The sequence below is a fragment of the Oreochromis niloticus genome, linkage group LG8, assembly GCF_001858045.2.
Source record: "Oreochromis niloticus isolate F11D_XX linkage group LG8, O_niloticus_UMD_NMBU, whole genome shotgun sequence".
Lineage (NCBI taxonomy): Eukaryota > Metazoa > Chordata > Actinopteri > Cichliformes > Cichlidae > Oreochromis > Oreochromis niloticus.
In genome coordinates, this window is record NC_031973.2 from 11,392,370 (window position 1) to 11,417,471 (window position 25,102).

The 25,102-nt window shown below is 41.5% G+C and overlaps 1 protein-coding gene across 4 annotated transcripts in view; it reads left to right on the forward strand.

Annotated features, from left to right (window-relative positions):
- ctbp2l (C-terminal binding protein 2, like) overlaps positions 1-25,102 on the forward strand; it is a 94,254-nt gene that overhangs the window by 23,143 nt on the left and 46,009 nt on the right. Inside the window, exons 2-3 of one of the 4 annotated variants that reach the window (XM_005471406.4) lie at positions 16,982-17,188; positions 21,518-21,593. In XM_005471406.4, the coding sequence (XP_005471463.1) occupies positions 21,551-21,593 (43 nt within the window). In that variant the 5' untranslated portion in view covers positions 16,982-17,188; positions 21,518-21,550. Of the gene's footprint in view, positions 1-9,462; positions 9,597-16,981; positions 17,201-21,517; positions 21,594-25,102 lie in introns of those variants that run through there. The other 3 variants (XM_013269515.3, XM_013269514.3, XM_005471404.4) reach the window with 3 other exon arrangements.

Here is a 25,102-nt window from a genome sequence, read left to right on the forward strand (position 1 = left end):
TCTATGATTACAAGGAGTATATTTCCTTTTTTGCTTAGGAAAGGCCTGAATAAGGTACACGTGTATATCAGCGTGTGTGCTACACAAAGAATGTTTTGTGATAATTTCACATTATTATGCAGAAATATTTAACACACTTCACATTTATCTAATTATAAACGTGCAAAATAGCCAGGAGCCACGCTGAGTGAAACACAGGTGTTGAAAACAGAACAACCACCATGTTTAAAACAAGGATTGACTTTTATTACCTCATCTAGAGATGTTTATTATTGAGCCAGCCCAGCATTTCACTGAAAGGCTACTGCTTTGTATCAGTGACTCTTTCTGTCCTTGTTGGTTTTTCAAAGCCAGGAAACTTGGGTATTTTCCTGAAGTCACCTGATGCTTTTAATTTCGCAGCGCGTCGGTTATTCTGTTGGAGTTCTTTCTTAGCGCTTTTGTTCCCACGAGACCGCTGGATCCTCACTTTCATTAAAGTTGTTTGGAGAGTCTCTCAGCTTCAGTGCCTCGTAAAACAAACTATGATGAAAATAACTAAAAAAAAAAACCCACACAAGCCAACGCTACTCCTCTGTTTTATTAGTACATGCACACAGAAGCAGACACACATACACAACAAAATACTGTTTGTTGAGGTTCTAATGAGTCCCAGTAGCAGTGGTTTGATTTTTTTTTCCCCTCTCTTCCTAATTTGACATGCTTCAATTGGGCTGGGTCCCTCTCGCTCCGCAGACCTCAAATCCTCCATGCAGAGGCCTAATGAATCTTCTCCATGTACACAAACAAAGGACAAACAAAACAAGCAGGAAACGCTCACTTCCTTAAGCTTGTAATTGTCCTAAACATGTCAGTCAATCACAGCAGCTTGCTTGAGTCTACTTTCTATGCAGACAAAAGGGTTATTAGTCACCCATGAGAACATACAAATCTTCTGATTTCCGAGAGGTACGCTCGTGTCTTGGGTTACAACTGGCGGAGTTTTCTTTCATTTCTCTTCAGCCGAGTTGGAGCATTCAGCATTGTACTTTCTGCTTAGGAAGGTGACACGAAGAACAATGAGTCGAGCCTCACCGGTCTCTTAGGGCTCTCCGTGTTGAGGTTCAGCAGTAATTGAATCGGGGCTTTTGCTGCCCACAGAAGACAGTGTGAGTGAATTGTCTCAGATAGTTTATAGGGTAATAAACTCCCTCCACACCAACACCTGCCAGCTGCGCTCGGCTTTGACCAGTTCTATTTAATACCTCTTGCTGTGCATCTGCAGCCCACCCATAACGGTCAACTTGGATCGCACCAATCGACACAGCCAGTAGGCGGTTATCTCTTTTTGTGCGCTGGATGTTCCTGAAAGTTATGATTAGGGTAATTAAAATCTTGACTCAATTAGCTCTGCGCTGTTGACCTTGTTTGCAGGTTAGGATGCTGTACAGTATCTCTGGCCAAATGCAATTACTGCAGTCTTTTTTATCTTATCTGATCCCCTCATTATCTTACCTCTTATAAATAGTGACATTTTTTTTTCTTTTCTTTTTTTTTTCCTGGACTTCTCTTGACAGGTGCTCACATCTAAATCAAATCCGTCTCTGTTAAGAGGAGCAGCTGAGTGGGTGAAGAGTAGGTGGGCAAATGGATGCAGCGCTGATGGCATCTAGCATTGTATTTGTCACAAAGGAGTCTTTCATACATTACACTCTGTGTTTACTTAGTTTGAATTTTGGTCATTCTGCAGTGTTCAGATGTAAAAAAAAAAATAAAATAAATGTTGCAGTGAATAATGCTAATTACATCCCTGACAAAACTGCACCTTTAAAATGCTATTACTGGGTGAGCATGAATCTTCTCTCTGCTTTTGCGGCCAGCTTTCGGTATTATTAAGGAATTGTGCATTAACAGGAGTCAGCAGTTTCCAGTGCTGCAATCTCATTACATTTACAGGGAAGGGATGAAGAGCAACAAAAAAAAAATTAATTGGAGGCTTGCGATAGTTAGGACAGGAGCCTGGGCAAGGGCAGAATAAATCAGAGATCCATTTGACAGCTTTATGGCACTGGAGAGGGAGAAGGGGTTGACTTTAATGGGTGGAGATAGAAATGTTGAGTTACTTTATTTTTTCCTCTTTCTCCCTATGACACGCACTCCCCTCCCCCCCTCATCAGCTTAGGCACACAGCCCCTCACCCCTGAACTATTTGGCCTGGCTTGATATATTGAGTTAATTCAACCCGCTCTGTGCAATAATTCATGCGTTTCATGCATTCACTGTCATGCAGATGCAGTGCGGGGTGGATTTGTTCATTTTCTCTGCAGAGATTGCGAGCCTCCTTCCTCACACACACACACACACACACACACTTCTGTTCTGCCTGTCACCTACTCTACAAACTGTCCCCACCCCCAGCTCCTCTCCTCAGCTCTTTGGAAGTTAATTTAGGTGAAAGAGTGTCCGTCTTCAGCAAGTAATTCTTGCAGTTTCAACAGTTTGAGTCTCTTTTCAGCAAGGAAAAAAAACCCACTAAGCTTGGTCGATGCCAGCACAACAGCCCAGTACGCTCAAACGCTCCATCTTTCTCCCTACCTCCATTCTAAACTCTCCTGGTCCTCGTCCTGCAGTCACATCCTGCCATCACCCCCCATCACCAAGTTCACTAAGGTCATCCCCACGAGGGGCCAACCCTTCCCCAACCTCCCTGCTGACTTAAGCCTTGTGCTTTTATAATGCTGGCTACTAAAGCAACCGGTGAAGTGGCTTCTGCAGGGCAATGGGGCCCTGCTCTGTGTGCACTTATTTATTCTGGGCAGACCTCTGTGTGTGGTGTGTGGGGGTGGCATGTGTTAGTGCTCTAGGATTGTTGTATGCTTTTGTGAGCAGATGGATAAGGTCACACCTCAGAAGGCATTGTTTGCATATTATACCACATAGCGTATACAGAAGCACCTGAAATGTAGAGCTGCAGTTAACATGTGAAAAATGTTGAGCACAAGGTTGCAGAACTCGTCAAAGTAATGTGTTTAACTTGCATGTTTTGTCAGAGAAGATGTTCTCTGTGTTGGTAGGAAGTGAAAAGAAAATGACGAAAAGCAACAAATGTTCACATTTGGGAAGCTGGAACCAATGAATGTTTGGTATGTGCGCTTGATAAATGACTGGAACAATTAAGTGAATAGCTGAGCCCTGCTAAAATCATTTGATTATGAGCGTGTATGAAGAAAAACAACTGTAGTTAACAAACTACACTAACAGGCATTTTGCTCTGACATTTCAATTAAGTCATCTGAAATTACAAGTGCAGCTCAAGCAGAAAGGTCTAATTAATCTCAATCTGGTACAAAAACCCAAAACAAATGTTTTGCACATTTGTAACTCTGTGTTCAAAAGCATGCCATCACTTTGCAAGCTCTGCTTTATTTTCCTTCAGGTTTGAGCAGTGGCAGCGTTGGGTTTCTGCAGTGTTTCAGAGGCCTTGGCTAAGACCAGCCAGCCAAAGATAAACACTGAAAAGCATTTCCCCCCAGGCCTTGAACACAACTCAATATAAAGTTGAAGCCGTCACCTTCACTCTTACATGGAAACTCTCGAGCTGGAGTTAGCAGAAAGAGAAAAAAAACCTACTTCTTTACGTGGTCTGGCAGAGTTGCAGAGCACATTGTTTTCATTTATTTTATTTCAGTTGGCAAGGTAGGGGTGAGTTAAGTTTTTTTTTTTCTGTTTTACTTTAGCAGTGGGAGGAAAAAAGGAGGTCACATTTGTTGGCAGTGCTGTGGGAGTGCACTGATACGAGTGCGAGGGCTTTGTGTCAGGAGACATTTTGTGGCAGACAGGAGAGGAACCTAGCACAGTGACAAGGGCTTTTCTGCACTTTAAAAGGCGTGACGACCTCCGTGACCCAGTGAGTTGAAATGGAGGCCACTGTCGACTCTCATGCCTGATTAAGAAAAAAAAATCTCTGACAGCAATGGTTTCCTTATAAAAAAAATACCAACAAAAAAAACAAACATCTGTGGGATGGCGATTTAGATTTCAAACAGTGTAAATATTGTTTTTGTGTATGTTTTCATGAGGTCTGCACAACTGACCTAAATCACGAGGTGGTCAATGACTTTAGTGTAAATACAATCCCATGATTCATGTCCTCGTCTGTTGTGTTAGGGACTGTGTACTCTCAGGAGATCTCATTGAGTTTTTCCTGCACTAATACAGAGATATGCACATCTTTATGTATCCTTTTCATCCCACACTTGATGCATTTAAAATGCGGAACACTAATACTAAATTTGTAGATAAAGCTTATGACATTATATTGATAATAATGGTTTACTGGCCGCCTTTGATGTGTTGATGGTTGATAAATTATGCTTTGATTGGTCTTTCAAAGGCGACGCTTAACTGTAACAGATGGCAGCTTGCAGTGTAAAGTTTGCCAAACTTCTCTTCAGTTTATGTTAGTGCCTAGAAAATTAGTCAAGTAGCTGAAGCATCTATGAATAAGCCTTTATTTGTCACTTGTAGTTGCTTGCAGCGAAATTGGACAAACTATGTTACTCAAATTTGGTTTCAGCATCCCAGAAGTGATGATTTGCTGATTTGCTCAGTTTTGCATCAATGCAAAGAGCTTATCTCTAGATTTTGGTCATTAGTTACACAAAAGAAGAGTAATGACAATGTTCCTGAATAATTCCACAGGTTTCCTCAAATTCATGTTCTTGATATACAGTCAGTCATATGTGGGTCACCAAAGAGCATCTGGATTATTTTTAGGGAATGCAGTGGTTGGATAATATGACATGACCAAAATTATTGTGACTGTGTCCAATGAACTTACAGTGTCTGTGCCATTGAAATAATTGCGAGCGGTGCAGAGAGTGGTGTACAACATTTTAACATATTATAGAAACTAGTAGACTGAAAAGTTCATTGAAATGATTCCTCTGGTTATATAAATACATTAACATTTTTTATATATGTGTTTAAATATATTGTGTAATAGCAGCATGTAGAGCCCCTGCCCTGGCATTGTAGTAGTGTTCATTTCCCCAACTTTAGTCTTGTGGCTGCTTATTCTTTAGTATTTACCCCTAGATTTAAACTTATATTTATTTATTGGGTTGAATAAATTGAAGCTTGTGCGAGTGCTTTGGATCTCCTTCACAAAGACTGGACTTATTGGTTTTTTTCTACAAGGTTGACTTGAAGCATTTACCACTTTGATTAAACTCTGTCTTTAGCTGTTTCAGCTGAGTGGCTGGCCTGCCCTTCCATCAAGCACTCGCTTGTTATCTGTCTTTGTTATTTCTCTCTATTTTAGAGGTGGTTATATGGATTGAGGTTAAGGTTTGGTGTTTGGTTGTGGAATATATGATTTAAGTTTCTCACATGTCAGGTTCAGAGAAATGCAGGAACAGCAGAAACGCGACAACAGCGTAGAGATTGCATTTGTTTGTGAGAGCTCCTACAACGCAGCCGCATGTTTGATGATTCCTAAAAGCAGTCACACAAAGTAAAAAACAAAAACAAATCCCACACTATCTATTAAATGCATTTTAACTGATTTCTCCCACTTTAGTATTGAGGAGATGCAGAGACATGCTCCATCTTTGGAAAGAGTGGATGCTTCCGCACGCTAATCAATTCAGGTAGGGCAGCTTTATCTGTGGAGCTGCCACCAGAGCCACGCTGTACAATAACTCAAGGCGGGCATTTGAGAAGTGTGTGAGTTTGATCCTGTGCCAGGGTGATGAATAGCTGTTTTTTCTCTTTTGTTGCCCATCAGCACTTTTATTCCGCAGTTAATCCGCCAGGCCATGCGTACCTCCCCGCTGTAATTTTTCACCTTGCTGTGTGAGATTGTGTTTGTGCATTTGTGTGTGTTTCCCTATCCTGCTGTCAATGGTTGGACTCATGCTCCCACACAAACACAACACCTGCATGTGCTCCGCCCTGCTGGGATTGGAGGTTGATTTAAAGGTGTGTGTGTGTGTGTGTGTGCATGTGCATTGATAGGATTGGCATCTTGTGAAAAGTTAGTGGGGAGTGAGAGCCATATATAACATGTCAGCATGCACTAGTTAGGGGGAAACGGCTGTTACTGAGATGGGTCAGGTCTTAAAAGGATTGTCATCTTGTTACAGATAATGCAGCTTATCCACCTGTTTTACTACATCAGTGGATACTGGACTTTCTGCTCAGGTTCACCTCCCACTGAGACAATGTCCGCACTAAAATAATTACAGCTAACAACCCCTTTTTTCCATTTGTTGTGGCCTTCTGTATGCACCAATCTTTCTTCTCATTCAGACATGGATATTTTACCAAACATTCTGCAGATTGGATAAATTGAAGAACTTTTTTTCCATCTGGCTCCAGCTTAGCTGCTTGAGACAATCTCCTGCTATTATTCCCAACGTGAACGTCTCCAGTGGGTCTGTGGACAGCTTAGAAGCTTTCACATGAGAATTTAGGAAGTCCTATAGTCTGTGGTCACCTGTGTTTTCGAAAGTCAACACACATGGTGTTCCTGTTGTCACATGTTTGAGCTATTGTGATTGGTAATATTTAAACATTCTGTGACTCCATCCGACTGCAGAGCTCCCTTTCAAGGTTGTCTCTTTGTGCACTTCTGGACCACTTCCAGCATAGCTGCTATTTTTAAATCTCTCTGTTCTTACCACTTGCATATGTGAATCTGCGGATTTATCTCTGACCTTGCACAGAGAGACAACATTAACTTTCATGCCAGCCAACCAGACAGCACTGTTCAGTGTCCCAGCCCTAAAGAGGCACGAACAGGAGATCAGGGTTGTGCATCATGAATGTGTCTGTCAACACAGACTTCTGCTGTAACATCGGCAGCCTCTAAGGGAATACTGTACACCTGTTAACAACGCACCATTAAGTCACAGCTTGCCAAATTTGGCTTCTTGGATCTTCTTCCTTAAAACGAAATTCAATGTCAGCATTTTGACATAATGGAGGAGATCCAGTACGTGTTGGAGATGCACAAATGCAGGTGGTCAGAACTGTACTTTAAAGGAATGTCTGAAAAATGGCAGTCATCATTAACGAGGAATGGTGGCAGGGGGTTATTCATAATACTAACAAAGTCTTATCTTTTGCTTGCCTTCTACTCATTCAGTTTACAGTTTACATGGTGTTCATTATTCTCCATCAAGACTTTGATATTTACCCAGATATAGAAGTTCGTCTTTTTCCTGTCCACAACTGCATAATTTTGGACTGGTTATTTAACATAATACATCTTTAATCCTGTTACACTTGACACTCCATTCCTCTGATTGGTTGATTACCATGTTTGGGACCCCAGCTGAGTCCGCCTTCTACCCAGGAAGAGATTTTTTTGGCTTCACATCTCTACTGGCCAGATGTTGCCTTCTTCTACAATGAAAGTCTAATCCTCCTTCTGTAGCTCACTGGATTAAGGACAGTTTTTTTTTCTTAAACACAAAAAATGAAACACACATTAGGGGCATGTATTGACAAATTTTGTGCAGAAATGGCAATCTTTATTTTTTATTTGAGAGTCCTTCTGGACTGAGTGCTGTTATGACGTTTTGTGTATGTGGTTGAGCCGCGATGAGAAAGGTGTTTGTGTATAGAAAAAAAAAGAGTGATAAAAGTGATAAAATGATGGAAGCAGATTTGAAATGCCCAAAAAATGATTTTAAATGGGGGATAAACCAAAGTGTTATGGTTTTTTAACGAGCTGACTAAAACTTGCTATGACCACAGCTCAAAATGGGCATCTGTAAGCAGTAGCTGTGGTGTGAGATCAGCTATATTAAAATGATCTGATGACATAAAGCCTGTTGGAAATATTCAGTGGTAAAGTGTGGCTACTGAAGAACAGATGATCCCCACCTGATAGTTTCCAGATTACACCGAAACTGTGGTGGAGCCTTCAGTTAGATGAAGCTGGGCCCCATAGACTTAACATTTCTTCAAGACAGGAAAAGCGGATTTTCCCGTCCTCACTGAAGAAAATCGTAAATCTGATGTTTGATTGATGTAATGCAGCAGAGCAGGTACAGCTTTTATGAACCCTTAATAAACCCACTATTACACACACTAAACAGCATTTTCAGATTTAGCTGGCTCAGTGTAAATACAGTCTGAGTTGCTGTCTTCATTCCCACTCCACCCCAAAAAAATCTTGGTCACTTACATTAGATCTCTTGCAGTAGACTGGTTATAAGCATACTGCACATAAAAATGGTTAATGAGGTGTAAGTGGAATGACCTGAAATTCTGTACAGAGCTTTACACCCCAACAGAAAACCTCACCGCCTCTCATTTCTCTAGCTTTTCAGACCAGCTCTGATTAGGGAGTTCAGAGTCCTTGTGGTCATATATTAATACAAGCCTGAGCACTTTGAGGCCCTCCTCAGCCTCGCGCTTGCCACATCGCTTCATGGCGTTGGGGCTAGCCGGCCTCCAGAGAGCTGTTCTACATACGGCGGACAAGGAGCACAGCTTCACGCAAAAGCCTGCTGAGACTCTACACCATTTATCTCTCAGCTGCAAGGTTGGGCCAGTACTAATTGACTGAGCCGTGTGTGTCTGTATGTGTGTCTGTCAGTCCTGGTCCCTTGAAGCATGGCATATTAGTAGAGCTCGAAATGATAGGATGTGGTGGTAAAGAGAGAGGTAGGCCAACCTTGTGTTGCAAGCCCTTCCGAGGGGGCTCGGATGAAAAGCTCTCCTGTTAGTCAATTATTGGCTGTGGTTCTCCAAAATGTAGCCAGTAAAACTGCTGTGGGAGCAGACAAACCACACTGCTGATGCTGCATTTAAAGGAAAATATCCGTTAATTACAATGCATGAGTTTTTTTGTAGTTATGAGCATCACTGATGTTAGTTATATAACGTATAACATCAGTCAGATGATATAATAAATCGCAAGCAAACCCACTTTAATCAGTGGGTGAAAACTGTGTGCGCCAAATACATCAGATGGCAGGTGAACTGGGAAGTCAGTATTTATACAGTGGTGGATGTTTACAGTGCACGGGGTGTGTAGTAATTTCATAGTTTGCCTCTGAGTTAGCGTGAATGACTGAGTTGATTTAAAACATGAATTTTGTGGCCACACATATCACGTTACCATGTTTCAGCAATTAGGTTTTCCTTTTTCTTTGAAAATGACCAAACAAATTGATTGTCAAAACTACAAAACGTTCGACAATCTGGAATCATCCGTAAATGTTCCTGGCTGCGTGAATCTCATGTCTGCTGCAGCACACCCTTCACTCTCTTTCTCTGTGTTCCTCTCACCACTCTGCTCTGGACTTTATCAACATGTTGTTTGACTTGGCTTCCACCCAATGTAAGCCCAAGAACAGCACGGAGTTGGCCGTCTCACCGTCCACAGGGAGAAGGGTGTGTATGTATGTGTGTGGGTGTGTGTGTGGCGTGTTCGTGGGCACGTTCTTGGGGGAGTGGAAGAACCTCGTTCTCCTGGATCAGGAAGCTCTGAATCATGCTGGCTCTTCCTGTAAGGACCCAGAGGGAGTCAGGCTGAGCCGGCTGGACTCTGGCAGGCTGTCTGAGCCGGAGCCTGGCCTCTCACTGACACCAGGCTGGTGGTGAGTGCAGTTCTTACCTCACCCTCACAAGGCAGGCCACACCTTCCCTCTGCTCACCAGGTTGGCACGCTGCAGGCGTTTTCCTGTACTGGGAAGTGTTTTCAGCTTTGGCTCTGGCTGTGCTGTGTGCTGATAACCCCAGCCTTTGGAACACTGAGAAACAAGATTTTATTGATTGGACGTAAATAGCACAAGGTGGGCTACAGTGGAATAAATTTTGAGACTAAATTTTCATTACTGATAGCAGTAGTTCAACAATTCTGGAGTCTGAAGGCATTCACTTTAGCATGCTTACCAAGCTAAATATAAGTGTGTCAAGCTGTCACCTGCCTACGCTGTCACAGGCCTTGTTTGGTTCATGGAAATCACACTCTCCACAGCCTGAGGTGCTGAGGATCTTAGGCATGAAAGTTGATATTAATAGTTGAGCCGGGTTGGTGCTGGAGGGTGTCCACACCTTCCTGTTTTCTCTTTCTTTGTTTTGGCCCACTGCTGACAGATTTACCTCTAGAGGAACTCCAGCATTTGAAAGGGAAAAATGGTCTCCATTGTTCAAAGGGGGCTCTAGTGGAAGGAAAACACAGGCCTTTTTTGAAGAAAATAACAAGGGGGTAATAATGGTTTGAGATTTCAATAGTAAACAACCTTGTCATTGAGACTGGTGTTTGTTATTTCTAAAGGAAATTGAGAGGATAGAGGTATTTTTCCAAGTGAAGTGTGCCTCTTTGGCTGGAAGTGTGAACTTTAGCTCGCTTTGAGGAGGTTTTCATTTCGGAGTCTCTGAAGAGGCTTGCTGAGTTTCAGCTTTTGATAGGAATCAGCAGTAAGAGGGATGGATATTGCTGTGCGTTTTCCTGCTGCACACTGTCAGATAACCTGAACCGGTTGTCTCTTCTCCCAATTTTCCTGTCAAACTCCACAGGGAAATTAAGTCAGGAGAAGTAACTGCATAAGTTGTCCAACTCTATCTTAAAGCTACTATTTTGTGCTTTTACTGTTTTGGCAAGGATCCTCGCAGAGCTCAAATTGAGACATTGCATTGAAATTGTAGCGTCAGCTGGGAAAGAAACTAAGATAAATACAGACTTTAAAGTGTATTTGACATGTCTTTTGAAAGATCACATAAAGCTTTTCTGTATGAGACATAATATGGCAACTTACTAAAAATAACCAGTTAGATAATCTAACTTTCTAACCATCCGTTCAATACAGATGAAATACACTGCCTCTCATTGCAGTTTTGTTTGTTGTTTTTTTTAACTCAGAAACTCATTCATCATCAAAAGTAAATCAATACCCCATTGTCCGGATTCATTCCATTTGAAGATTGATAAAATCCTTGTTGTTTCACTGTGGTTTCTGTGTTTTTGCCAGATACTGAAAATGTGTATCGATTGGCTATAAAAGATTGCCAAACAGTGGAAGGGTTCGTAGTTACATAATGCAATTCAAACAGCTCTAAATCAAGAGACTATTCCCATCTAATCCTGTAGTACCTCATTTTAATCATTGAAGATCTGCACCACGAGTCTTATTATTTTATATTTTAAAAAACCCCGCAGCAGCTGTTGAAGATTTTTCGTCATAATTACTAAACAAATATTGAAATCAGCTCAAACTAGAAAGAGCTACGAGCGTGCACCTGTGCCAAGCCTCAACAGTCTCCACATTTGTTTTTCCTAATAGAAAATGTTCACAAGTTTGTAATCTGGATCTTTATCGGATTAGACATGATAAACAATTGTGGGATGTATGTGCCAGGCTCATTTCTTGTTTCAATCAAGTAAGTGCAGTAGCTCGTGAGAGAAAACGAGTGCCATACGAAGGGAATCCTTTTAAAGCAATTACAAATACTATGAGCTGCGATCTCCATTTGTTTTCATTATCAGAAGATTTGGATTAATATTCTGTTCCTGTTTGCCATTCATTTTTATTTAACAATGGTTTCAAGTCTAATAGATAAGCACCAAAAACTAATCACTGACTGGTTTGTCACTAGAGCAACTTTTTGTTATAATCCTGACATATACAATACCACACAGTGCTAGTTCTGGTCTGGAGCCCCTTTTCCCTTCAGAGCTGTCTTAATCCTTCATTGCAGAGATTCAGCAAGTTGCTGGAAAAATTCCTCTAGAGTTTTTGGTCCATATTGACATGATAGCATCACATGCTCTATTGAGATCTGGTGACTGGGGAGGCCGTTTGAAAACAGTGACCTCATTGTCACGTTCAGTTAACCATTTTGAAATGATTGGAGTTTTGTGACATGGTGTGTTATCTTGTTGGAAGCAGCCATCAGAGGATGGGTACTGTGTGGTCATGTTCTGCAGCGATACTTAGGAAGGCTGTTGCAGTTATATGCTGATTGATTGATAGTAAGGGACCTGTGGTGTCCCAAGAAATTATCCCCCACAACATTACGCGCTCGTCTGCATAGTCTGGTTGTAGCGAATGATTATTTGAGTAGCTGTTTCCTTCATGTTAGCTTGAAGCAGTCTGGGTATTCTTCCCAATCTGACGCTCAGTTTGAACTAAAGCATGTCATCTTTGTCATGTCTACAAGTCATCGAGTTGCTGCCATTGATTGGCTGATTAGATAATCTGCATTAACGAACAGTTAAACAGGTACACCTGTTATATCTGAAGCATCCAGTGAGTTATATTGACTGACAAATTAGACAAAAAGTGCAACTCGTTGTTTTAGAATAATCAAGCAGAAGTCTCAGCAGCTATCATATTTTAGTCTAAGCATTAAGAGTCAGTGTATGCAATTGTCAGTGGCTGAAAACTCTCATGTTTTGACCCTGAGAAATAAAACCTAGGCCTGTTTGCTTTTGATGTGGATTGGAAACATGTTGAGTGTGGATTTTCTGGATTTATCTATCACTTAAATGTTTCATTGAGAAAATCCCCAATAAATGAATCCCCACGCTGTCGGGCATTAACTGACGTTTGTGGAAATGTATCGCCGTTAGATATATAAATGTCAGAACCTGTCTGGTGAAGAAAAAAGAGACTCCCCCTTCAGCAGCAAGCCCAGGGCTTCACTAGCACTTGTTCAAATCCTTAGAAAGTAGAGCCTTACTGGAGCAGACCCCAAGGCTTAATGTCAGCAAATTAATTATGGATTCACCCAATTAGTTCACAAACTGCACTGTGTTCTAGGGAAAATGATCATTCCCCCAAATGATGTCTCTCTTCAGTCTTTGTCCTACTGTGCGTTGCGTCTCTCTTAGAACCGCGAGTGTGCATGCCGGCGTGTGTGAAGCGACACGCAGCAGGCAGGTAGCCTGACCTTTTTAATTATTCAATCTCCCAAACTCATCCTCAGACACTCTCATAGCGTCCAACCTTCAGTTTAGCTTTCAGTTTAGCTTTTTAACTACTCCGTCCTGTCTAAATATATTTCTGTCTTTCTTAAAATAAAACATCCTGTGCGCTCTGTTTTTAAAGCTTTTCTAATCACACTGATCTGTGTCAACACATGAAGTGATGCTGTAACTCGAGTGACTCATTTGACAGTGTGAGATTGCCTTTGCTACACCCCCACCCTGTCTGATAAAGCATGTAATTATTGCTATCTAATGAAAGTCGGTCAGGGACGTTGCTCGTATCTATTTACCAAAGCAAAATTATTTTCTTATTTCATCATCATTAAATTTCATCGCATTACAAGATGATGCTGCAACAAATGAATTTAATTTGGATTATTATTTTTTTCACATCCTCCTATGGTTAAAGTCACAATGTTGGGTGGAGAATAACCAGGACAGAATAGAATTAATCATTATTGATGACTGTATATGTTGGGTTTCTGATGTGTTAATTAATTGTTCGGTGAATAAAAGATCAAAGTAGAGCGCAAAATGCCAATCACAAGATCACCAAACAGTTTCTTCTGCCTTAAAAAAAAAGGTCAGACAAAGCCACAAAACCAAATGATGTCACTTTATGTCTCAGCCTTGTGGTCTTCCTCAGTGCCTTAAAGGAAATAGAGTTCATATGTTTGGCAGACGATTGGCTTAGAGAGTCACATGGCCATTGACTTCCTGATCTGATATACATCTTTCTGATAACTAAAAACAGAATTGCACAGATCCGAATCTCCATTATACCAACTGCATTATTGCTCAATTCAATGACTTGTCATCAGCAACATGCGGTGTCTGTAAACTGTTCACCTGCTCTCTGGCGTAATCTCACATATGCCTCCATATAAATGTGAAGCTTAATAGCCACACGAGGACCAAAGAGTCCTTCTAGGAAGATGATCAGAGTTATTGACTTTACATGTCTGTGTCTTTAACGTTGTGGCTGATCGCTGCACCGCTGCACATAGATTAAGCTTAGACACGCCCCCTATATCAGTGCCAACTCAGGAAGTTAAATGGTATTAAAACCACTAAACATATCTATACTTTACTTTTACTTTTTTATTCACATATGTGTGATAAAAAACGTAACCTTTAACTTTGTTAAACTTATAAATTAATAAATTAATATAACATGAGCCAGATAAAAGAATAACATTGAATAAAAAAATTAATTTAAGTTGAGCAAATAATAATGGATTGTAGGTTAAGACTTCAAAAGTTCCGCACCCAGCAGCTGCATAAAACTTTAAAAATATGCTTAAGCTAAGCAAACAATCGCCCCAATTTGAGTTGTAATAATAATAGAAGGTGTGAAAAAATGAAGGGGTCCTAATACTTTCTGAGATGGCCTTTTCTTATTGATTTGTTGGTGTTTTCTTCTGTCATAGATCACTTTACAACGAGATCAGTCATTTGAGACTGTTTGTCTTTGTGCTGCATTCGAAACCCCCGCTAACTGACTGCCCTTCCCCCACATCTGCGTACCATACATACTCTGACAGGGATCTCTGTGTGCCCCTGACATTGAGCAGAGTTTGCAGACTGTGATTGTGCTCACGGGTGAAGCCATCCTTGGGAGACAGAGCCAACTGTCACAGATATGGATTCGTTCATTTAACGTTTCGGTGTCTCGCGCGCAAATGTTTCCCTTTCAATGAGCTGTGGCCACGCAAGCAGGGGAGTTTTATCGATCATCTGACTTTTAATACCTCTTAAATATTAAGATTCATGTATATGACCTTTGTGTTTGGATTGAATGTGCAAAATTCCTGCCTAAATACCCTCTCATGCACTGCTGGCTGCACTGTCAGGCTTGTTTCACTTTTTCTTTTACAGTATTGAGAAATTGAACTCTTGATTCGTGTGAGTTTTTCTTTTTTTTTTTAAATGAAACAGTTCTCAGACCACTGCTTATAGTTGACTGTCTAACAGAAAAGAAACAGGCATAAAGATGGAGAAGGTTTGGCCTCTGTGCGGGTCTCGTTAGCTTCTGTGAATACTCCTTTTCTTGACTTCCCACCCTCTCTGTCGCTCTCACTCTTTATGTCACACACACACACAAGTGGATGGCCCTGGAACAAGAGCCGGTGATTGATAACTCTGTGCAAGAGACCTCAGAGGCAGCGGCACTACAGAGAGATGGACAGATGAAAGGGGAGAGGGAGGAGGGACTGAGAGGAGACTGAAATGAAGTAACAGGGTGAGGCCTTCCAGCAGCAGTTAACATACTCCAGCCGGAGTACCATATTGTTAAAAAGGCACCCTGGAAGTAGCCTTGTGTGCGGCTTCCTCTCGTCAAAATCACTCTTTTCTCTGCCATGACAGTAACTTAAAGATTACTCAGCTGAACAGGAAAATGATTAGCCTTTTCCACCTCTGCAGGGATTTCTTTGATTTTTCTTTTTAATGGGCCCGTCTTTATCCATGTTGACGGTCTCAGGTTGTATGTTGTTGCATTTATGACCTGCTAAAGATCTTTAAGCATTTAGGTTTTCCATACGTCCATAAAGGGAAAGAACTGAAATCATTAAAGGAGGCTGATTAACAGAAAACGGCAGTTTTAGAGGGGAAAAAATGGTGTGGCAATATACGCTTAAATAGGAACATGTGGAGGATTTTTTCCTCAAGGAAAGGCTGCATACAAGTCTGTATACCTCCTGGTGTGATAGCTCTGCATGGTCCCATATGTGCAGAGGTGTCCTGATAATGTCACATTTCAGCACCACCCACAGTAGCATGTAGTTTCACATTTGACTAGCCAGTTCTGATGAATTAGCGCAGGTCGGCTCAAATCCACAGCATATGAAATCTTTACCTTCTCACCCTTCTCGTGTTTTTACCCTGGATATTTGACCACGCAGGACCGATGAAGACTTTGTGTAATGACTTTGCTGTGATGCTTTCTGACACAAAGAGATATTTCAGTGATCTCAGCACTTTGTGAGAGCAAAGGCGCCTCAGGCTCGGGTCCTGGATGAGCACAATGTGGGATATGAGTGTTTTGAGAGAGAGAACGTTTAATCCCTGTTGTGCTGCAATAATTTAGTTCCATTTGACTCAGATGCTTTTCCCCGCTCTTTATGTGCTGCATGCAAAGAAAAGGATACTCTTCTGTTTTCCTTTGCAACAAAGATGCAATTGTACAAATAATTGCCTGCATGTCTGTGAGTGATAGCGAATTAAAAAGGCTTTGTCGGGTTACATTTTCAGACAGCTCAAAGTTACAAACTTCTCTTTATCTGAAATGGCAACTGTGATTATGTCTGCAAGGCCAAATCGTGGCCAAGCCAAAGTTATTTGAAGTTCAGTAATCATCTGGCTTTTTATTGTGTGGATGTGAACATGTGTTTCTCTCTGGGTAGATTCTAACTACCCTCTATTGGTCTGAACGTGTCATTACATGACAGTCCACCTTCAGGTTCGACGCATCACTTTATCAGATGATAAATTTCCCCTCTCCAGTCTTATCAGCTTCCTTCGCATCAACTGTCGTCAAACTGAGCATTTCTGCGCTTGCTTTGTTTTGAAAAACTTTCACGCCAAAAAAAAGGGAAGAAGAAGACTGAGTTGAGATACCTCAAATGTCACAGTGATCAATAAGAAATGTGATGAGTGACAAGTTAGATGGAGCTTCACATGAGTATTTGTCAAGGAAAGAAAACACACTTCAAACAGGGGAAAAGTGGAGCTTTTAGAGCACTGAAGTTTTGTCACTTTTTAGAGCAAATGGAGCACTTTGTCACCAGCAGTGTCTGAGTGCATGTGTGTGAAGCTGTGTGTGATTCACTGATTTCCTGTATATCTATTGCCTGCAGCTTCCCAGACTCTTTGTGAAGAAGAGGCTGTGGGACTTTGTAGTCAAGGACTCTTTAATGCATTCCTGTGTCAGAGATTTTTTTTTGTGCTTTTACATCAATGATGTGTGTATATACAGTAACTACGTGTGTGTGTGTCTGTGTGCGCCCGTGTTGCTTTAAACCAAGTTTCTTTGTGTTTGTGCCTTTCGTGTAGGTGTATGTGCCGAGGCGGTATGCCCCGGGGAGTAGTGCTGACAGTGCACTAGGAGTCTGAACCTTGTCAGTATTGGTGGCTCAGGAGGAGAGATACCCTGCTGTGCGGAGCCGAGCCCTGCCGTCCTGTGCTGTGCCGCGTTTGACGCCATGTCCCTGACTGACAAACACAAAGTGAAGAGACAGCGACTGGACCGAATCTGCGAAGGTAAAGTTTTGTGTATGTGCCCATCTTAAACTTTTTTTGCACTCCCGAGTCACATTTTCCTGCACTGCTCTTCTCTCTACCTTCATGCCAGTTTTTGTTGTTTCAAGAGCTACTTTCAGTACATACAAGCAGGCCTCCAGATTGAATGACAATTTGGATTTTGCTGTAAATTAACTTTGACTGGGTGTCAACTGGGTGTGATGATGATTCTTTATATTTCAAGCTGCGCTGAACCAAAATCCTGGTTTGATGATCTACATATTGAGGTTTAAAGTGACCTCAATTTGGTCAAAAGTGAGCATTTTTAGAATACAGGTTAAGCCTGGGTTTAACCTCAAAATCTGCATTTCCTTTGACCTGCAAAGAATGAAATCCTTGCTAAGTGCATCTCCTTGTCGCTTTCCTTTGGAAAATAAATCCTCACTTTTGTGTTTTTCCTTCTGTCTTCATTGACCGCCTAATCTTGCTGTTCTTAGCAAAACCCTAGCACCTATCGGCGATCAGTGTCTATTGATTGCTATAATTTTCTGCTGGCACGCAGCACATGTCAGATACTACAGTAACCAGTCTATGAATGTTGACCTCAGCAGCAAACATTCACCCGGTGGATGTAAATGAAATTACTGCTTTACTCTGGCCTCTCTGCGAGCTGTGGTTGGTTTGTGTAGGAGTGTCTGTTATGTGACTTATGGTTAAGGAGAATCTCTAAACATCTGAACTCAAGTTAGATTACCGCAGGGGATTGAATGGTTTCCATCCTGTCACGCCTGTTAAAAAGCAGCCAATTTTACAGCATGAACTGCAGTGATTATTAAGCTTTAGGTGGTGGATTATAGAGCTGTGGTGTTGTATTGAAAGGCCTGAACATACAAGAGGAACCCCCTGCTGCACGCATAGCTACAAAGTAAGCCTAGGCAACAAGGAATATGAGTTTTTGTGTGGGTGTATAAACTGTATCTGAAGCCTTGTGAATGTGCATTTTTAAATCCACTTGTTTGACTGCCCAGCGTGTGTTTTGTGTTGTGTGTATGTGTGTGTGTGTGTGCATGCGTGTTTGTGTGTATGGGTCTGTCAGACTGTGTCCTGAGGTAAAATCATCTCCTCTCTGCTGTCTGGGTCCCCAAGAGGCTTGTTAAGCTGCTAGGCCCTCCTGGAGCCAGCGCAGAGAGAGGCAGACATGACTGCAGTGCTGGAAAATGAAGCTAGACGCACCATTACCCCCAGTGCCAGTATATTTGTTTTGCAGCATGATGTAAGCACCTCAGTGTTATGCACATGAAATGAAGGACATATGCCACACTTCCAGCATATAGTCAGGACCAAGAAACCTTGTCTGCCGCTGCTATAGAACGATGATTGTGATGTAGCATTTGGAAATATATACTGGCATTAGGAAATTACCTTACAACCCTGAGCCAATAAAAGCAAATCTTTAAGTTCAGCAACTAGTCATCATGAAATCAACCCCTTTATTATTTATTTAGTCATTTTTACAAGTCTAATAATAATGGTATTGTTTTTATAGCTTTGACTACACTAACAGGTATGCAGTTCTGTATTACCTTCACAGCTAAATTTTAATGAGAGAGAAAGAAATAGGGAGAACCTGACTTTTAAAACAACATTTTAAATGCCATGAGGTCCAATCATAAAGTTTTTTGACTACACGCATAAAAAGGTCAACACCTGACTTAAGTTTGGCTAATTTCTCTTTGGGCAGTGCTTGCCCACTTCCACTACAGCTGCTGACCACTGGATCTCCTTTAGCGTGTCAAAACCCCGGGTGTCAAACTTGAATTTTTATTTTTGGGAAAAGACAGTCACAGGGAGGCACATCCGTTATATAGGGGAGCGGATGAGCAAAGACATTTTGTAGCTACAATATTGTGTTTTTCAAAGCACACGATAGAAAATAACTCAGTCCTTTGGGTAGAACTCCATATTGACAGTCTGACCCTGGGGGATGAAATAACAGTGCACATCTTAATAAGCACGCTCCTGGCTGTGCTTTTAATCTTATGCACCAGATATCCGGCTTTTCTCGTAAAGAAGACTGCTGTTTGGTCTCTCGGTTGTATCAGAACCAGCTCTGATCACCCGTGACGATCCCTGACGTGACAGGTGGGTTAGTTTTACTCAGACGTTGATGTCTGTTGTGTGCGCGAGTTTTAGATCCATGATGAAATCCCTGACAGAGAAGTGAAAAGTGGTTAATAGGGGACTTTCACAGGGAGATCTGAAAATAGCATCAACTTTATAAGTGGTGCAGTGCTGCCCAAGAAGATGACCTTGAAATGGAGAACAGGCAAATCATTTTAATTCATTTATATTTTTGTTTTTGGGGGGTTTTGGCAATAGCAAATTTATTCCCTTTGCACTCAGAGTTACCACATGCTTTATTTAAACAGCAGAAACAAGCTCAAAGGGGCCATCATCTGCCATGGCTGGATGGGGGGTTAAGCAGAAAGAGAAGAGGGGAAAAAAGGGAGAACATATAGAGACTGGGACAAAAAAAACTTTAGGAGAGAGAAGACAACATTTAATGACAAGCAGTGGTGGCATATAAATACATGCCTGGAGCAGCATTCTTAAGGGATAAGGGAAGGTGGAGAGGGAGTCTCTTCCTTCCAAAATCCAAACTGGGAAGCTGCCCCGAGCAGCTGGATAGCTTAGCTAAGCATAAAGATTGGAAAGGGAAAAAAGCTGCTTTTGCTTTGCCCAAATCAACTTTCACCACCTGTAAAACTTGCGGAGATTTCTTGGCCAGGACCATTTGCCAGTCAACATGCAAAAACTCCAGGAAGTCACTTGTCCCGGCCAAGAAACAATACAGTACATAACCCCCTGCTGAACTGTTGTTTTAACATGGAGGTTTTTCACTACCTAGGATTGCTGCTGATCACAAGCTGTTTCCTTTGGACAAAGCAGTGATAGCAGTTTTCTTAGTGCTGCTCAGCAACATGACATGACAGCCTTATGAATCCTGTTTTTAACTAATAAATAAGCAATGAAATTTTCAAGATTTCCTTAAAGTTTTGAATAAATTTTATAATACATAGCACAACAAGGAGATTTCGTTATTATAAAAATCCCAAAAAATAATTAAACAATAATTCTTTAATAATCACCTGACCTTAGAGGTGAGTCGTAAGTAACAGGAGGAGTTTTTCTATTGGTTGAAATAACTTCCTGATTATCATTGCAGTCTAGATCCAGCTGCTGAATTTGCACAAATCAGACAGCTGAGGTAGTTAGTCATTCCTGAGGGAACAACAGTTTGTCTGCTTGGCTTGAGCGCAAAGCCCACAGGAGACGCATAGAGAGACGGTAACAGGTGTTGCTGTGATGCATGCAGAGCTGCTTCATGGTGAGCTTACCTGCCGACGTTCCTTCTCGCACACTCGCAAACACAAGCGTGCCGGCGTGAAAACTCACACAAGATCTCCAGATGGCCGTCATATAGGATCAGTGCATCAGTCTCCCGGTTGCCATTGTGAGGGCATAAAGGGGGGAAAAAAGACAGCTTGTGATTTGTTCACGAGCCAGTGACCAGGCCGAGTTGTCCCACTGATTGCATGTAGTGGCGTGATAAGGCTGCTATGGCGATTGTCTCTGAGCAAGGAGAAAGCGTACATGAAGCGATCTGCTGCTTTTGGTTTCACACGCAGGTAAAAGCCTCACAGGACCTATTTGGCTACTGTCTGGAGTAACTCATCTTAATCCAGGTTCACACTTCAACCAGACTCGCAGTTGGCAAACAGATACAGACCAGATGAAGCCATGATTTGTGCTGTCTCTTCTCAATCTCTTTCAAGTGAAAATCTGGAACGTCCTCTTTTGAAAACGTCTGCTGAGACTACACTCTCTCTGCACTGTCCAACAGAGCCTTTGCCTTTGTTTCCATTGTTTTCCCAACATTAAAATACACCTCTTGTCATATCCAAGACAGCTCTCATTGCCACGCAAGGTGCAAATTGTATTTTTTTTTTTAATATATTATAGCATTTCCCAAATTGTTCATTCTGGCTGTCTTTATATTGGCATTTATGGCAGTGGGATCACATATGCTGTATCTCTGAAAACCCGGTGGCTAGATGACAAGGCTGATTAAGCCATTAAAGTCCTTGATATGTATTTAGCATAATCTGGCCTGTCTGCAAATAAGAAGGCAGGGAGCTGGTTGCAAATGTTTTATCAAAAGCTGCTAGTTAGCTCAATCAAAGCAGCTGCTGGGAAGCATCAGCCTTAATTCGGCTTTATGAGGAATAGAGAGATGCTTTCTATCTCTCTTTCTCACTCTTTCTCTTGTTCTGTTTCTTTCTCTCTCAGGGGTGGAGAGATTCATTTCTGTCATCTGAAGAGATGAGGAGTGATCTGCCACGGCCCATGTTCCTCCCAGCCTCAGGTCCTTTCATGTTCTCGGCTTAATTTGAGCTGAACCAATGTTTATCATTCTGCAGCAACTGGGCCGAGTGGCTGGGAGGGAGGACAGTTTTGCTCCTGATCCATTTTTTTTTTCTTTGCAAAGATTGTTGTTTTTCTTGTAGACTGCATTACTCTTTTCCCTCTGGGTTAGATTAGTGCCGCTCTAATCTAGTCAGATAATGTTTTTATCAGCATCTGCATTTTATTCATGTTGTGCAACATGATGGCACTTTATGGTGGAATAATTAGGAATATAATTTATCCTTATTACATGCAAAACAAAAGTAGTACAGCAGACATAGAAGCAGAATTGTTCTTTCTAGTTTCTGATTGCATTTGCTTATAACCGTTATAGTGAATCTGCTTAGTGTGAACTTTGAACTGGATTGAGCACTTGAGGAAAAACAACGTGAATCATGTAACTAGCTGTTTGGGTGTTCTTACCAGCTTTACTGATTCAGAGAAGCTTAGAGTCACCAGTTAAGAAAATTATATGCTTGGTGATCTTTTATTTAACTGGTTATTCAGTGAAGCTTATTTTGTGCCCATTTTCTTTAAACTAGAACCCAATCAATACAGCTTGAAATGAAAGGTTTAAAAATATATCTGTTGGCTAATTCATGATACATGAACAGATTTTCCTAAGATTTGAAATGTGTACTTATTTATTTACACTCTGCCAGACTCTGCATGGATCAGCTGGTTGTCATGTTTATGGCGTTCCAAACATGTTGCCGAAAGGTTGTTGCACAGGACCCCACTGGTGGACAAATTATACAGCGCCAACATCTAACATGGTTGAAGGTTGTTTCTCCCGATTTTACACCTCAGTCCGAAGCTGATTGTTGGCCGGGTGTGCATGCATCAGTCAGCGTGGACACCCAATAGATGCATCTACTAAAAATCTTGGATGAGTTTGAATATCAGTGACCTCAAGGTCCAGGGTCATAGGTCAGATTTTCTGAAAATCTTGTGAATGCAAGAACTTGTTAAGATGTCACCTAGAATTTTTAAATCGATACCTTGGATATATCTACTAAAATCTTGGACGAGTTCATATTTTGGTGATCTTGACTTCAAGGTCAATTTGTACTTCCTGGCAATTTGTGCTACCTAAAGATTGTACTGCCAGGAGGCTGAGGAGTAGCGGTAGTGCCTCCAGTATTTTAAAACTGTCATTTGTTAGCCATTATAAATGCCCGTGTCGACTGATCAGCAAGTAGCTAATACTGGGTGATAAATCAGTCAAACTACTACCATCTTGTCTGTCTAAGCTTTAAATGGGGTTGTTTTTCAGTACAGATCATCAGCAGCTGTAGACTCAGTGCTCAGATTGTTTACCATTTCCAGACCTTTTATTTTTTCGCATGCATACTGCAATGAATTTATAGCATTGAGGATTGAGGACTGCCATCCCAGGAATGGTGTCAAAATATTTTCTTATATTTTATTGTGAGTTTATTGCCAGTTGATTACTCTAAATTATTTTTGAACTTAGAATATGTTTCCTTTCAGATTACAGCTGTGGTATGCTTTCATGTAGTACATTATGTATGCTATATAGTTTCTCACTTAGTGCATTAATTGAACAGGATAGTCCATATTTATTACCCATTATCCAATTCAGGGTTATAGCGAGGCTGGAGCCTGTCAGGGGATTTATATTTGTTAAATGTTAAATTTACACTGTAGGTACATTGCAGACATCTCTGAAATCCTACATGGTAGCATGCACCTCCCTGGAAATGTAAGTACACGTTGCTTCGACTGGTCTGTTCAGTACCGTCGATTCGTTCTGTGCATTTCCAGCTAATTTTTCGCTGCAGTTTTTGAATTTGTCAGTGAGAGAACAGGAATGATTATCTCATTATAAGGACTCAAATATGTCCTGGAGAAGGATTGCAGAAATTGCAATTATTGGAATGTACGTAAGGGAATGACCCCCCAAAAAAGAGTGGAGGACCCAGGAGGGAAAAGCATCTTATTTGTTCCTATTGTGGCTGGCACCACATATAAAACACTGGGACACAACCATGAGGCAATTAACAGATTAAAAACCACAAAAAGTCCTGAATGCCGGTAATGGTGTTGCGAACTGTAGGTTACATTATATGGTCAACAAAAATTTATCGCAGAAGTCTCTTTTACCTAGCACTGGCATCACTTGCAGCACTGACAACATATCCACTGGCTGAAAATTGCTGTCATTCTTATGTCCTTCTCCTTTTGCTTTATAGCTAAAATTGTAATCACTGAGGGTAAGAAATCTGTTGCATTCTACGCATTATATTTCTTTATAGGTGCTTTATCAGGATTACGCGCAGCTGCTTGTCTAAGACACTGATGAATCAGTAGTCTAGCTTATCTTGGGAGATGAAACATAGATTGCGACTATTCTTAAATAAAAAGTGCCAGAAGACGTACTGACCTTTATACACTATGCATTAACACCACAGAAAATAACGTTAGCTTTCTATAGCGTTCAGCGCATGAGAATATTGCCACCCTTCCCCCACATCTCTGCTTTTAACTACAAAAAGCGCTCTTTCATTTAGCCGAACTCCAAATCATTTTTCATCAACGACTTAGAGAAAAATTACATTTTCTCTCCTTTCCTCTCTCTCTTGCTCTCTCCTTCCCTCCCTCTTCTTTCACTCAGCTGCAGCTCCAAAATGCAAGCGGGCTGTCGTCTCTCCCTTCTGTCTGCCCCATCTGTGATGCAGTATGGGCCACTGGCTTGATAATGATAGGCAGGCGGAGCGTGGGGCTGTGCACAAGGCAAAGATGGAAAATACCAACCTGCTAAAATGGAAGACAAAACTCTAATCAGTTGCTTCACCAAGTCTACTTCAGGTCTTGCCCTGTAGCGGCTCTCACTCTGCCCTGCGTTCCTCCCATCCTTGAAATGTGTAACATGCTGAGCCGTGCACTGCAGAGATGCGAGGTGGTAAAGAGGCGGAGGACAGCGTCTTGATAACACAGCAGATGTAAACCCTCTGAAAGCCATCAGACCAGAATTGGTACCATGTGTTTTTCTTTCCTCATCGCCCCTCCTTCCTGCCTGTACTTGTGTTTGAGTGAGAAAAGGCCCAGAGGCTCGTTAAAACTTTAATATACTGTACAATCACAGTAATTGAGTAGAATTTTCAAGTTCTTCCAGTCATGGTTTTAATTTATGAAGTCCCTATGAAAGTTTAATGGATCGGCAGTTGTAGAGTCGCAGCTATCTAAATCATTCTGCAGCTATCTCTGCCTGCACTGCCTGCCAAGTCCCGCCGTTAGCGTCCTGTGCCCTAGAAAGATGGCCAGATTGCTCCAAAGGCATGACTGTTGCTGGACGTCTGTTCAACACATTGTACCTAGAGATCTTTCACAGAGCCGCATGACTGGCTGTGAGCTAGCAAGCCGAGGTTTTGGCATTAATTTTGATGCCGTTCACCACATATCCAGTGTTTAAATTTGGAGTTTCCCTTTATTGTATTATTCATA